General features: G+C 44.0%; 1 protein-coding gene across 1 annotated transcript in view; it reads left to right on the top strand.

Annotated features, from left to right (window-relative positions):
• CUNH3orf70 (chromosome unknown C3orf70 homolog) overlaps positions 1–12,983 on the top strand; it is a 48,895-nt gene extending 35,912 nt beyond the window's left edge. The window contains exon 2 of the mRNA XM_056122033.1: positions 12,128–12,983. Coding sequence (XP_055978008.1) covers positions 12,128–12,684 — 557 coding nt within the window. The 3' untranslated portion in view covers positions 12,685–12,983. The remainder of the gene's footprint in view (positions 1–12,127) is intronic.
• The last annotated feature ends 2,251 nt before the right edge of the window (positions 12,984–15,234 follow it).

Below are 15,234 nucleotides of genomic sequence, written 5' to 3'. Positions count from 1 at the left end.
TTAGACTTCGTTGGATAAAGTCTGATTCCTGGGGGCTGGAGCGATAGCACAGTAGGTAGGGCGTTTGCCTTGCATGTGGACGGCCCAGGTTCGATTTCCAGTATCCCATATGGTTCCCCGAGCACCGCCAGGGGTGATTCCTGAGTGCATGAGCCAGGAGTAACCCCTGTGCATTGCCGGATGTGACCCCCCCCCCCAAAAAAAAAAAGTCTGGTTCCTTCCGTAGGACATTTGCTCCTTTGTCCAAGTGGTACTGGTTTGCAGTGGCTTGATAAGCAGTATGGCATGCACAGTCAGCACCTAAGGGTGTGGGTATAGGGCGTGGCAGAAATTTGGGTGGGCATTGGGGCATGGTCTAGATAAAAGGGCTGCAAAATGCTAATTTGCATGTGTAGAGGGCCCCATGTGGGTACCACAGGGTTAGACAAGGACTGAGACTGCCAAGGAACAATGTATTCTGGATGGGTGGCCGGGGAAAATGGGTGGTTAAGGAAAAGTATTTTTTAGTCTTAAATGCTAAATGCATTACTTCCTATCACTAACTCTTTGGATTTCCTGCACAGCAGCCAACTTGATATTAGCTGGTCCAGAGAAATGTGAGGTTATTATTACAAAGGGGAAAAAAATCCACCAAGATGAGCATATTCTCTTTCATGTTTCTCTTTCAAAGCACTAAGAAGGCCCAGTAAAGATGAAGGATGGAGTTCCTGAATTTAATCCAGTAATGACCAACAAATAGATAAGAAAGAGAAAAGTAGGGTTAAGAGGAAGCAACTGTGGAGTTTCATTTGTTTTGATATGGGGTCACACTGGCTCAGTGCTCAGGGAACCATTTGTAGTGCTGGAGACTGCAACCAGTGTCAGCCATGTGCATGGCCAGTACCTTTTCTGAGTACCCTCTCCCAGCGCAGCTGTGGAGTTTTAAGCAGGCAGATGAACTAATGCCGTGTGGCTCAGCAGAGGAAGGCCCGCAGAGACACTCCTGGAAAGATGCAGACCCCAGGGGTAAGGACAAGGACTGAGCAGCCAAAGTCACCTAGACCCCCAGCCCTGCTACTTATTTGATGTTTGACCTTTCTCACATTGTTTGTATTTCCATATTCCCCAAGACTTTGGTATAAAAGTGGCTAGCGATTTACCTCTCAATATGTGATATATTGTAAACATTCTACTACCAATATGACTTAGAAAAATATGACACAAGGAGCTACCTATGGAGCTCCAGGATAGAGGCTTTCCAGGATTGCCATTTGACCGACCCCTAACTCTGAGTCTCTGCAGCGCCCTGAATGTACCAGTTTCCTGATTCAGCTCAGTCTGCAGACCCCTCTGGCCAGCATTCACTACTCTGCCTTCATTACCTACCGTCCTCCACCTCTGCCAAACCCTACAGTCACATATTCGCCTCCACATTTGCTTTTATTCCATTATGAACTAGCAGCTAATGAGTCTCAACCAGGTGCCACATACTGACTGAGCTAGGAACATGGGGTAAATGGTAGCAGATGGACCATATCCCTGGTCTACATTCTATGAGGGGCTCACACAAAAGGGTACTTAATTACAAATCATAAAAAAAGTGACAAGCAGGACGTGATTGATTCGGATGTTGAACAATAATGCTATATGGTCATATAATACTAGATGCTTAAGTGGTGCATTACCATAATTCAACTTCTGTGTAGCAGCCCAGATACAATAACTACCTGCTGGATGAGTAATAGAGTGTCCACATATACAGCAGTGGTCCCCAGAGGTCACACCACATATCCTAGAGGTGTAGTCAGCTATACCATCTGGATCAGTGTAAGAAAGTGAAAACAGTCACACATCAAAATCGCCTAATAATCCACTTCTTGAAACATACCCCCATCAGTAACTGCCTTGTAACTCTACACCTGAAACCTATGTTATATTCTAAAAAAAGTTTTTAACATGCAAGAAGAAAAAATTAGAGAAAAAAATGGAAGGAGGGAGGGTGGGATAGAGGGAGGAAGGAAGGCCACTGAGGATGAGATAAAGATACAAACTATGTCTAGAAAGAAAAAGATGGCTGTTGGCTGAGCTCATGGAGACTCAGCCCGTGTGTGTGAAGTGTCTGCATTGACAGTCTGCAATCTAGAAATACACTGAGACATTTGCTGAAAGAGAAATTAATGGCAAATGGTTGATTATGGATCATTACAAAAGGGAAAATCCATAAGTCCAACCGCACTTATCTAAAGATGATGATGACAATGGCAAAGATGGTAATAATGACAATGTCATTAGCTTTGATTACTGTGTAACAGACCCTTGACCCTATAGGCATTTTATGAGACCATCTCAGTGTTCTGCCGTTATTTGCAGGAGTTAGCAGACTGGACAGCAGATTTCTTTAACTTTCATTCTGAGTAGAAGGACACTCCCTTTGAGAAGCTGCAAAAGTAGAAACATGATATTATGGGGCAGTTTTCTACTAGAGCGCTCATACACTGCTGAGCAGTACTACCAATCCTAAATAACTCATTAGCACCCATTAATCCAGTGGACAGATAGTCCTGACAAACGAAAGCTAAGAGAAACAGTATGATACCTGTCACATTTTCCCATTTAATTAGGGATGAAAAGTGCAAAAATCCACAAGAAAGGGTTGCCTAAGCAGTCAACCTCATCTAAAAAAGAGATCTTGAAGCATCTGAAATCTTTAAAAAACTGACTTTCAAACTTCTACAAAACATTATGGCATTTTGCGACTCTATTATTAATTGCTCATGATGCCAATATACATTTTAATTATCAATGAGATATAATTTTAAATAGATCATGACCACAGCGACCTTGATTTTTTTTTTTTTTTTTTTTTTTTTTTTGGTTTGTGGGCTACTACTCCTGGATGTGCTCAGGGATTACTCTTGGCTGTGCTCAGGGATCATTCCTGATAGGCTCAGGGGACCATGATGGGTGACAGGAATCAAACCTGGGTCAGCCATGTATAAGGCAAATGCCCTAACCTGTTAAGTTCTATCGTTCTGGCCCCTGCTGTTGCCTTCTAAACTTTATCTGGCCTTAGTCTTCCTCACAAGTTTTTTCTCTCCTTTGCTCTGTGGTCAGCTCTTAGAATGCCAAATGCCTCAGTAATACGGTTCTTTCTGTAGCCTCCCTTGGGTAGTTCTGCTTGCTTTTCTCCATACTTCTCTGTCTTGCAGTGGCCACACAGACTTTCTCACTGAAACCTGGAATTCTTCTGTTCCTTGGTACATACCCTTGTACATATTCTTAACATTTTACTCAACTCAGTTTATTTTCACTTTATTTCCTATCTTCCCTGACTCCCCCACCCTCAACTCTCCCTCCCCTTTTGTCTGGAAACTCCTCAGAGCATGACTGCATATTGTACTTGTTTGTATAAACATGGTAGCTATTCAATAAATATTTGTTAAGTGAGTAAATATACTTCTGGTATGTCTCATTAGGGTTTTTCTTTGCATTTATGTGTTCCACGGCACTAAAATAGTCACTCTTGATTCTGAAGATGAAGAAGTTAGGATCTTACATTAATTTCTGACTGGGAATTTGAACATATTGAACAATATATGAGCTATAATCTCATAGATCAAAGTAAAACTATATTTGTATATTGATTTTCAGTAGGGCAGCGTGGAGAGTATGACCACAAAAAATTAGTTATAGGAATGGTTATATTCTTTTGCTTTAGTTTGTGATATGCTACTTAATTTGGTAAGTAATGCACATTACAGATACAGCTGAATACGAATATTTAACATTACTTTCAGCATAATGAATGCCCTTGGGAATAACATAAAATTGTGGTTCACTGTATAAAATAAAAAACTGAACTGTGGATGCAATTTCCCCTGGGCTGCTCATTTTTTTCAGTAGATTGACCTTTCTAATTATATTTTTGCTTAGGCTAATTTTAAAGTTATTTTGCATTCCCCAAGAGCAGTGCATTTGATGTGTCAGGGGGACACAGATTTAACAGTCATAAAACCATCAGTAAAAGCAAAAAGCTCGTTTTCCCCCAAAGGATATTGAAGGCAATCAGAGGATTTAGGATGTGATTTTAGGATCAGAGCTAAAAAATAGTTTAACAAAAATGCTTTCTACATTTGTTTGGGCTTTCCTCCTCCCTCTTTGTGTTGAAAACCAAACCAAACCTAAAGCAAAAAGAAATAAACAAAAGCCCCAGTAAACTTCCAGGGATATAGATCAGCTGCTCAGCATGTTGTTTACACCGTGCTGCAAACTGGAATAGTGACTGAAGTTAATGGCAGAAATGACAGTGTTAGCGAATCTGAACAATCTTATTCATATAAATAAGATGAACTAATGAGTGTCCTTGTGAAGAAAGAACAAAAGATATCATAATTCTTGGACTTTAGACTTCACTCTTGTCTTGTTCCATTACTCTGAAAAAGTAATACACTCTTTTGTTTTTAATCAAACAAACAAGGATGAGAAGATAAGTCTCTTTTTTTTTTTTTAGTGTCTCATGGGGCTTTGTGGAAAAGTAAGTGGGGGGAAAATAGGAGATAAATTATGAACCAAAGAAGTGTAATGGAAGATATTTACTGACTTCAAGTTGTCTTAGTTGAGAACCCATTCATTGAAAGTGTTAAACCAGTTTTCCTGGGGAAAAAAAAACATGGAATTTATTTTTCACTTCACTAATCACCAATTGTTCTTTTATTGGTTATAAAATTATTGTATTAGCACTAAGAACTTAGTGCTAATACAATAATTTTCCATTCTTGAGCAAATTATTTCAGCTCTTCTGAAGATTCCAGATAAATTTTTGAGGCTTTGTTTTTTAATTATTTTAAAAATGGGTGTTGGGTATTACAGTGAGGTTGAGTTTTCACTTTTATTGCTAAGTTTCGTGAATGATTGATTGAATCATTAGCAAGCTCAGATTTGATTTCGTGGGAATATTTTCTCCCCCAGTTATTGGGCCACCCCCCACTGTTCTTGGGGCTTATTCCTGGCCTCTGCACTCAGGGATCACTCCTGGAGGTCCCAGGGGACCATATGGAGTGCTGGGGATCGGACCTGGGCTGGCCGCATGTAAGGCCAGCACCTTACCTGCTGGACTATCTCGCCAGCACCTTCATAGGAATTTTTTTTTTAGGTCAGACTAAAGAATATCAGATTTTAAGGAAAGGGGTTTCTTGGAGAAAGGTTCTGGCCTGATCTGGGACAAGGAACTAGGATAAGTCAATACCAACATTTTATGGGAGCAGATAAGAAGGAAATCTTCAACAACAAAAAGAGCAGGGAGAGCCAGGAGTTAGGTATGTGACTAGCTTGTGCCCGCACTCTGTGTCCCACTGACCATCACTGGCTGTAGCCCTGGAGGCCCTTGAGTACCGCTGAGATGGTCCCAGAGATCCCTAGCAGCTCAGAGGAGACCCAGATATCCTCAACACTGCAGGGCCTGAACAGCATCATATCCTCGAGTCCCTGTACTGAACTGACAACCTAGTTAGCTAAGCATCACGGATAGGTCCCTAGACCTCTTGAAAACCTCTTGGTAGGTACCCCTTTTCTTCCTCCAAAATAAATAAGTAAATAGAGGTGGAAGTCATATTGAAAGGATCCTGGTTACTTGAACAAGCTCCCAAGGACTGGGACAATTCATGCCAACAAAATAAAATCTAAAATAATCCATAGATTATAATAACTAACAACCCATGACTGAACAAGCATTGAATAAATAAATGAGGGAGAAGGAGCAGCTCCTATTTATGCAGAATTTATTGGTAAGTATAGAAGGAATGATAGAAACCAAGTGTCACTGGCAAACACTGACGCCATAATGAGTATTGCAGACCAGATCTACCTGTTGATGCTAAAATTAGTAGTTGAAAGCATGATGAGAAGATGGATATTTGCATAGTCTTAAAATAGATCTTCACAAGATAGTTGATAATTTTAAATAGAAAAATACTGACTGCACAGCAGAGAAATCCTGACAGCACATGAAGCAAGTTGTCAGAGTTGGTGCCATCCACCTACTCCAGAAGAGAATGCATAGCATGTGCCTCTGAGGAGCACCCAGGAAAAAGGGCATCCACTCCCTCACTATTTAACTTTTTATTTAAAAAAAGTATAGATTCACTTAAAGGCTTTTTTTTTCCTCTTGAGGGGCACCAGTGATTCTTGATCAACTGGGCCATGAGTTCAGTGTAAGGGCTCAAGGATTGTGCATGGTTTGTATGGCAGACCGTGTGGTGCTGGGAATCAGACCAGGCTTGTGCCCTAACCACTGTACTATCTTAGTTTTTAAAAAAATAAGAAGCCCCCTTAATCCAGGCAATCATTTCTGCCCAGAGGGGAAAGGGTGTTGCTCCCTTCCGCCCTCCTCCCTCTGGAAAGAAAGATGGCGGCCACATGGGAGCCTTGTGGACAGCAGGTATGAGCCGGGGGTGTGGGGGCGACTAAAACCTCATGGGAAGGGGGGCGTTCCGGTCCGTCCTTCACGCCCTACCGAGGTCACCAGTTGCCCCCCACGAGCGGCTCTCCAGCACAGCCACGGCCCCAGAAGCACAAGGACTTAATGCAGAACCCAGCAGCTTGGAGCAGAAAAGTGAACGGACTATGCATTGATCCAGGCCATCAAGTCTGCCGGAGGGGAAAGGGTGTTGCCCCATTCGCCCTCTCCTCTCTGGAAAGAAAGATGGCGGCCACATGGGAGCCTTGTGGACAGCAGGTATGAGCCAGGAGTGTGGGGGCGACTAAAACCTCATGGGAAGGGGGGCGTTCCGGTCCGCCCTTCACGCCCTACCGAGGCCACCAGTTGCCCCCACGAGCGGCTCTCCAGCACGGCCACAGCCCCAGAAGCACAATGACCTAATGCAGAACCCAGCAGCTTGGAGCAGAAAAGTGAAAGGACTATGCGTTAATCCAGGCAATCATTTCTGCCCAGAGGGGAAAGGGTGTTGCTCCCTTCCGCCCTCCTCCCTCTGGAAAGAAAGATGGCGGCCACATGGGAGCCTTGTGGACAGCAGGTATGAGCCGGGGGAGTGGGGGCGACTAAAACCTCATGGGTCGGGGGGCGTTCCGGTCCGTCCTTCACGCCCTACCGAGGTCACCAGTCGCCCCCCTCGAGCGGCTCTCCAGCACGGCCATGGCCCAGAAGCACAAGGACTTAATGCAGAACCCAGCAGCTTGGAGCAGAAAAGTGAACGGACTATGCGTTGATCCAGCCCATCAAGTCTGCCGGAGGGGAAAGGGTATTGCCCCATTCGCCCTCTCCTCTCTGGAAAGAAAGATGGCGGCCACATGGGAGCCTTGTGGACAGCAGGTATGAGCCGGGAGTGTGGGGGCGACTAAAACCTCATGGGAAGGGGGGCGTTTCGCTCTGCCCTTCACGCCCTACCGAGGCCACCAGTTGCCCCCCACGAGCGGCTCTCCAGCACGGCCACGACTCCAGAACACAGAAACCAATTTCTTAACTATCTGACTTTCAGTAGAAATACTTCCAGGGTCAATAGGTAAAATAGCAGAAATCCAAAACCAACATTTAATTCTTGAACCCAGCTGTAGAAAGCAAATCACTTCACAATGCTTTTTCAGCATGTCTGATTGGGGGGGGGGGTAAACTCTAAATAATAGTGGTGAATCTTTTATTGAAACAATGAATCTAATCAAAGCAGATAGAGTGTTAACTAGAATTCATCTGCCTCACAGGGACGGGGAGGGGTGGGGGTGGGGTTTTATTGGGGTTCTTCATGGTAAAAAATAAGTATTGGTAAAGGGAAATGTGTTTGATATTTGCATGACTGAGACATAAACCTGAAAGCTTTGTAACCTTTCCCACAGTGATTCAATAAATAAAAAAAAAAATAAGAAGCCCCCTCCCCGCCACCCCAACACACACATTCCACCCATTTATTCATATTCCAGCTTCCCACAATGATAGCTGTCTGTCTCTGCAAAAGGGTAGTATGGGATTGTCACAAAGATTATTGATAGTAGTAAAGTCAAGTTATAGAACATTTATGTCACTGCCAAGCAGCTTGATTGTTGCCTTCATATATAGCAGGACCTTTTTTTCTTTTTTCTTTTATTTAATTAAATTTTTTCTGTCTCCTTTTTTTAAAAAAATTTTCATTAGTGAAACACATAGAGGTACAGTTGCAGACTTAAACACATTTTTGTGCTTTGGTTTCAGTTATACAATGATCGAGTACCCATCCCTCCACCAGTGCTCATTTTCCACCACCACTGATCCCAGTACCCCTCCTACCCCCCATCTCCCCCATCCCATCCTGCCTCTGTGTCAGGGCATTCCCTTTTGTTCTCTCTCTCCTTTCGCGTGCCGTGGTTTACAGGAAGGAGGCATTGAGTGGATTCATGTTCAGTCTGTAGTCTACTTTCAGCATGCATCTCCCATCCTGGGAGGATCCTCCCAACACCCTTTACTTGGTGCTCCCTTCTCTGTTTGAGCTGCCTTTCCCCCTAGCATGTGCAGCTGGCTAGCAGGACCTTTTAAAGAATTGTGTGTGTGTGTTTTTGTTGTTGTTGTTGTTGTTGTTGTTATTGAGTCATAAGAATTCTTTTTATTTCTGGATCATATGGAGTTCCCCCTGCAGTCTGTTAATATGGTGACTCATATGGACTAATTTTTAAATTAAAAATTGTGATACACAACATAAAGCTGACCATCATAACTCTTAAATTATACACCATGCAGGGTCTTAACTATATTCATATTGTTGTATGAATATAGTTCATACAACACCACCATTTATTGCAGCCTTTAGCCATGCCACAGGGTTGGTTTCCTTATTCTCAAAGGTTGAATAACAGCTCTGTGGATACACATCATGTTCACCCATTGCATTATCAGGTATTGGTGAACACCTGGGTCGCATCTGCCTACTGCCTATTGTGAGTAATACCCTTTAGAGCAGACATCCAAATACCTCTTCAAGACTCTGCTTTCAGTTCTTTGTGGGTGTATGTATTGTACCCAGGAGTGGAATTGCTGAATCATGTGGTGCCTATGTCTTTCTTTGACTCTCCTACTTTGATGATCTTCTCTCTTTGAGTGCCTTTTCCTATTAGAGATTTAAGTTTTGGAAGTTCGAATCCTTTTATCTCTTTAAATAGTGTAGAAGGCCCTTCATTAAGTGGACTGGTGAGAAAAGAGAATATAGCGGTTAGTGAATTTAGTGAATAGTGGCTAGTATTCCCTTTATTTCAGCTCTTGCTATTGTCAATTTGTGGTAGCTCATATTTTTTTAGTAAGTACAGCAGAGTGGACATAAGTGAGTCTGTCTGATAATGCAGGGTATTACAGTGCCTCAGGGTATCATTGTGGATATGGATTGACAGCGTAGTGGACAGAGTAAAAGACAGTTGGGGATTAGGAAAAGAACTAACCAAACTTTACAAAACTTAATTCACACAGTTTGCTTTGTTTGTTATAATAAACAAATCAGACATAGTAGTAATTATATGTACTTATTATATAAAATTATTGTATGAACTTATTACATACAGTAGTAATTATATAATAATTGGTCATTGAAAGATGTCGATTAAGCTTTGTTTCCCGTCTGGCCGTCTTTTCTCTGCCTGCCTTCGTCATCTATAGCTCCACGTCACCAGGTGATGTCTCTAGTTCTTCCTCTGCCAGAGCACTGTCAGGTGTAGTGAGGAGAAGGCAGGGGAAATGACTGTGGTTTCCATCATCCTCACCCAGCAGCACTTCTCTCATATTGCACTTCAAGAAGGAAAACAGAGCTTTGCAGGAGAGAGGGCTAGAGAAATTAAGAGGAAGAACAGAAAAAGCACTGGAACCTTGAAGCAGCACAGAGGTGAAGGGGGAGGGGGAGAGCCAGGGCTTGAGTGAGCGAGACCAAGAGAGGGGGTACACAGAGGTATCTCAGTTAGGCTCCCTGGGTTCCCTCTGCGTAGACTGGGCATTGCCTTGATTCCTTTGGGACTGAAGATCAGTCCAGACTCCTCCCGTGTTTGACAGGAGTACAAGGAAAAGGAGGTTGCCGGAATGAATTTAGTGTTTGGCAGTCCACAATCCTCCTTCCCAGGGCCCTGAGTTCAGCAGCTTCCACTCTACCTACCAGCCTCAAACGATCGGTTCTGGTGTTTTACTTCCCACTGGTGGACAGAAGGAAATAGTCTTCCCAAATCTTCCAGCTCCCTTCTCTGTTCCCAGATGGATGCAACTTTGTTTAATTCTGGGAGGCCTGTCTCTGTGCCTTCTTTGCCCCTTCAGCTGGTGATACCCCAGGTGCTTGAAGGCAGGCACTCTGCCATACCAAGCTGTTAGGTTTTATTTGATGTCATTTTAACCTGACAAATTGTAATTGATTTCCTTTACAGATAGTGAGCTTTTCAGTCTGATCAGGAAATAAATGGAATCACGTACCATGAATAATGGGTGATTTGTCTGCAAAAAGACAATCAAGAGGATGTCAGAAATCAGGGGTTCCCAGTGAGGGTGATTTTGCACCCCTCCCCCTTCCAAGGGATTGTGGTTATGCGTGGAGACAGTTTGGATTGTCATACTTGGGGAGGAAGTACCACCAGCCCCTGGTGGGTAGAGGACAGCAGTGCATCCCTCAGTGCATTGGACACTGCCTGACAACACACAGATATCTGGTTCAAGATGGCAGCAGTAGGGGAGTTCAAAAAGGTCCCCGACTTGAAACTGTGTAGAACTTGCTGTGCGAATAGATGGATGATCAACTCCATGAGCAAAACCCCAAAATGGTATGTTCAAGAGTGACTGGCTTTGAGCCTTCGCAGGCTTGCTTTTGATTTCCCGGAGATTTATTTTGGAATAATTTTCAATTCACAAATGGATACGTTTCACTTCTAGCTCTAGTGCTTTAGCCTCAGGCCCCATGGAGTCTTGACTCAATGTTGAGTGGGATAAAGGAGAATGTGGGCAGGGACATAATCCAGGTGCGGTTCCATCTAGGTTTTATTCCCAATCAACTGTGTGTGAAGCACCGTAGCGTGCAGAGAAGCTGGGAGGGTTTGGAGACAAGCTTCTTGGTTTCCTCAGAATGGACAGCGGTCACGCCTGGAAGCACCTGCCTCTTTGCTTCTGCTTTTTGTTTTGTTTTGTTTTGTTTGGGGGTCACACCTGGCAGTGCTCAGGGGACCATATGAGATGCCGGGAATTGAACTCAGGTCGGCTGCATTCAAGGCAAGCTCCTCCTGCCCACTGTACTATTGTTCCAGCTCTACTTTGTTTCCGCTTGGCTTCAGCTGCCTCGTGCCGGCGGTGTTGGTATCAGGAAGCATCTCCTGCATAGGTCAGTTGTGAGCTCTGGGCCTGGAAAGAGATACGCATCCATCTAGAGAGAATGAGACTATTCTGGCATAGCACTCAGAAGTATAGTTGGGAGATAATATGGTGTTTAGGGTGCATGCCTAGCATTCAGCTGACCCGGGTTTGATTCCCAGCACCACCGGGTATGGAGGGGACCCAGCACACAGGGGTGACCTGGGTATCCTCAGCACTGCAAGGCCTGAGCAGCATCGCATTCAGGCCTTTCACTAAACCAGTGGCCTGCTAGGCTGAGAACTGGCAGTGGGCCCTTCTGAGCACTGCTTGGGAGACCTCTCTCTAACCCTCCAAATAAAACATTCTAAAGTAGAAGTCTTCTGTAATCCTGATAATATAAATTGTTACACAGTCCTTCATTTTGTTAGTGTGATCTTCACGTAATTATTAAGATAAAAATAGAACTATAATTTCATGGTATATTAAGCTAATTTATAACTGTTTTTATCATACTGTATTATGGATATTGTTTTTTCCAGTTTGACTAGAAACTCATTTAAAATATTCTGTAAAACAAGGATGTCCACCTGCTTATTTTAGAGGCAATGTAAAAACTCCTATATAAATTAAAATGTGTACAGTGTGTTGACTTTCTCATGGAAGTACCTCAGTGCTATTTATTGTGCTCTGTTTTAAGTTGATTATAAAAATGCTGAACAATTTTACTAGCTTTTTTTGACATATTATTGAAATATTTTTAAAAAGACATGTGGAGTTCTCAGAAAACAGTCATTGCGGGTGTGTTGATGATCTTTCTGGAATACTCTCAGATTCTAACCTCTGTGTTTCTGCTCCCTGCAGGCAAGTATGTGTATCAGCCTATGACCCCTGTGGAACAGCTTCCAAGCACGGAGATCCCTGTGAAGCCTCGGGAACCCACAAACACCATTCAAATCTCCGTTTCCCTCACGGAACACTTTTTGAAGTTCGCATCTGTCTTCCAGCCTCCTCTCCCCCCGGAGTCCCCAAGGTACTGTACGATTTCAGACCTTTTTATTGACAACTATCAAGTCAAGTGCATCAACGGGAAGATGTGTTATGTGCAGAAGCAGCTGGCACCGCATTCCCACAAAACGGGCCCCGAGGAGGTCTCCGCACACAATGCCTTAATTTCACAAGAGAGCAGCACGCCAAAAATAGATCACTGCTCCTCTCCCTCGAGCTCGGAGGACTCTGGGATCAATGCGATCGGGGCTCACTACGTGGAGTCGTGTGATGAGGAGACAGAAGAAGGAGCAGAACTGAGTTCAGAGGAAGATTACAGCCCCGAGAGCAGCTGGGAACCGGACGAGTGCACCCTGCTCTCGCCATCACAGTCCGACCTGGAAGTGATTGAGACCATAGAAACCACCGTGTGAGGGGCCGCAGTAGCCATGGCCTTCGATCCCCATGGCGCTTTTGTACTTTTGTCTGACGGATCCTTTTTCCACTGCACTTGGCATTTTCTACCCCTCTCTAGCAACTCTTGCAGTTCAGTGGTCTGCTGATTAGTTTCACTCTTGAATTCGTCTTCTAAGACTTTTTTTCGTACCGACCGTTTTCTTTTGTATCTTGACTTAATTTCTATGTAGCATCTTGGTACATCATCAGTTGTGACCCAGCCTTAATTTCACTGGGAACTTTGAAAGCGGAGAAGTGATGATCACAGAGTATTCTGGATCAGGTTGAGGAGCGACCCAGAGCAAAGGAGTGTTTTTAGAAACAGCTCTCCGCAGCAAGACTCCTGGCCTTCCTTGTGGGGTGCCAAAAGGCACCCTGACCCTGCCAGCCCCATAGAGGAGTCACAGGCGGTGGGGACGGGTGTGCCCTGGCTGGCACGGGCCACTCTTTATCCCTGTCCTCTTCTCCCTGCCCCTGCACTGGGTCTGACTTTCTTTTTGAGGTCACTGTGGCCGGCTCCACCCTCACAGTGGTCCGTGTCAGTCAACCCCTCGTCTGAGTCCCAGGACCCAGCTGGCAGTGTCCTCTCCATCTCGTGTTCAGTCCAGCTTTAGCTAAACACCTGCTCCGAGGATACGGACTGAGCAGGACCAAACTCACTTCTGAAGAGGCCCACGGTGGAGATGACACACTCAGGGCTGTTATCCGGAATACATTTGGGCCGAGGCCAGGGAGAGGGGCTTGGCCTGGGCAGGGCCAATGGGTGGCCTCGTTTGAGTGGTCCCCTCTGAGAGCTCCCGTACACCCCCCAGCTTTTCTTATTTGTTCTTTGAATCTGGAGAAAACTCTTGAAGTTATATAGGCATTATATTTAGGAGCAGCCACATCTGACGTCTTAAGAAAAAAAATTATATCAGTCATAGTTTTAGTTAGCATGGAAAATGCTAAAGACAGCAGTCCTTTAGGGATTAGGAATGAATCTAATAGGTTTGATTAATTCTGCTTCATTTGGTTGTATGAAGCATTAGAATGGCTTAGGTGAGACAAGGATTAGACTTCAGTGATGATGCATGGATTTTTTTTATGCAAATGCAAAAAAACAGTTGAAATAGTTTGCTGCTAAGTCAGGAGAACTTATTTTATGTGATACTCATTTTCTCTGTTATACTTAGTAATAGTCATCAGTCATTCATGTTCTTTTTATTTTCTCTCTCACATACCACAGAGTGAGCCAAACTCTTACGGCTCTCCTCAGAATTCTATTTCTCATCTCATTTGGACCAGGTGTTCTTGTGAGGTTTGGTTATCTGCCATTTCTCCTGATCTGCCTTCTTGAGTTAAGACTTCAGTAAGCAAGTAGCGTCTCAGATGGAGTTGGAGAAGCACAACCAATATCCTAGCACCCGCGAGCGTGTTCTCGGGGCATTTTCCCTGTCAGCATCATGCACATCTCTTAGTCTCATTAGTCTGTATAAGAGGCCTGATGTGCCCTTCCCAAGCCTCCCCTGGGCATCCTTCACAAAGCATCCTGGGCAGAACCTGTTCTTCTAGCTGTGTGTATCGTTCAAGTGCTTAGCTAGAGCATTCTCTTAGGTTTAGGTACCCCAAAACATCCCTAGGATTTAGAAAGCAGAATACGCGTATTACTTTGAAAACAGTGTTCGTTAAAACTTCTCTCTGCTGGATGAGAATGCAGCATCAGTTTCCCTCTTACTGAAATGGAGGGTCATGACAGGGATGGTCAAACCAAGTGTGGGAGGCGGAGAAGGTGCAGGAAGGACAGGCGGGCCCAGGAGAGGAGGGGGCTTGGAAGCTGTTGGGCACCGAGTCCCAGCTGCCTCTCCAGGTCTGTTTCTGGACTTCCCCCTGTGGGTAAACCCTGGGGATAGGCATCAAGGGGGTTTTCTTTCTCCACGTGGATCCTAACCACTCTACTCTGGGCCCTGTCCACAAGCCTAACCGCAGACCTAAGAACCACCAGATCTCCCAAACCATGGAAATAGGTGGTCACAGGGCTGTGCTAGGGTTGAGTCTTTTACTAGTAAGATCGGTATTTGCCGACATTCCTGTTTTTTAAACTTCGAAACTGCCACTCAGATTAGGCACAATTTTAATGGAATTTTTGAATTTAATAACGGTTAATAATCACGTAAAATATTTGCACAATCTCTTTATAATCAAAACCTCGCCAAACTTCACTTAATACTATTTTATAGGATTTGAGATATTCCAATGGATTCTAAATATCAGATGCTCCTGGATCTCAAAGTAGCCTTCTCTCAACAAGCACAAGCGAAATTTGACCTGGTCCTTCCTAGCACTGTTTCATAATTCTCCGAAAATCATGCGTGACATAACCAGAATTGTTTCTTTATGCTTGCATTCCAAAACACAGGTGATAAGGATATAAATACGAGTAGTTTCAACTTAAATTCTAGGCCTTTTCTGTTCTGTATTAAATAAAAAAAACTCCTTTGTAATCCTGATACTATATCACTCATTTGTATAAGCATATTTATAGGCACTTT

The sequence above is a fragment of the Sorex fumeus genome, unplaced genomic scaffold (genome assembly GCF_029834395.1).
Source record: "Sorex fumeus unplaced genomic scaffold, SorFum_2.1 ptg000044l, whole genome shotgun sequence".
In the NCBI taxonomy this organism is placed as follows: domain Eukaryota; kingdom Metazoa; phylum Chordata; class Mammalia; order Eulipotyphla; family Soricidae; genus Sorex; species Sorex fumeus.
This window is presented reverse-complemented; position numbering and strand designations above follow the sequence as displayed.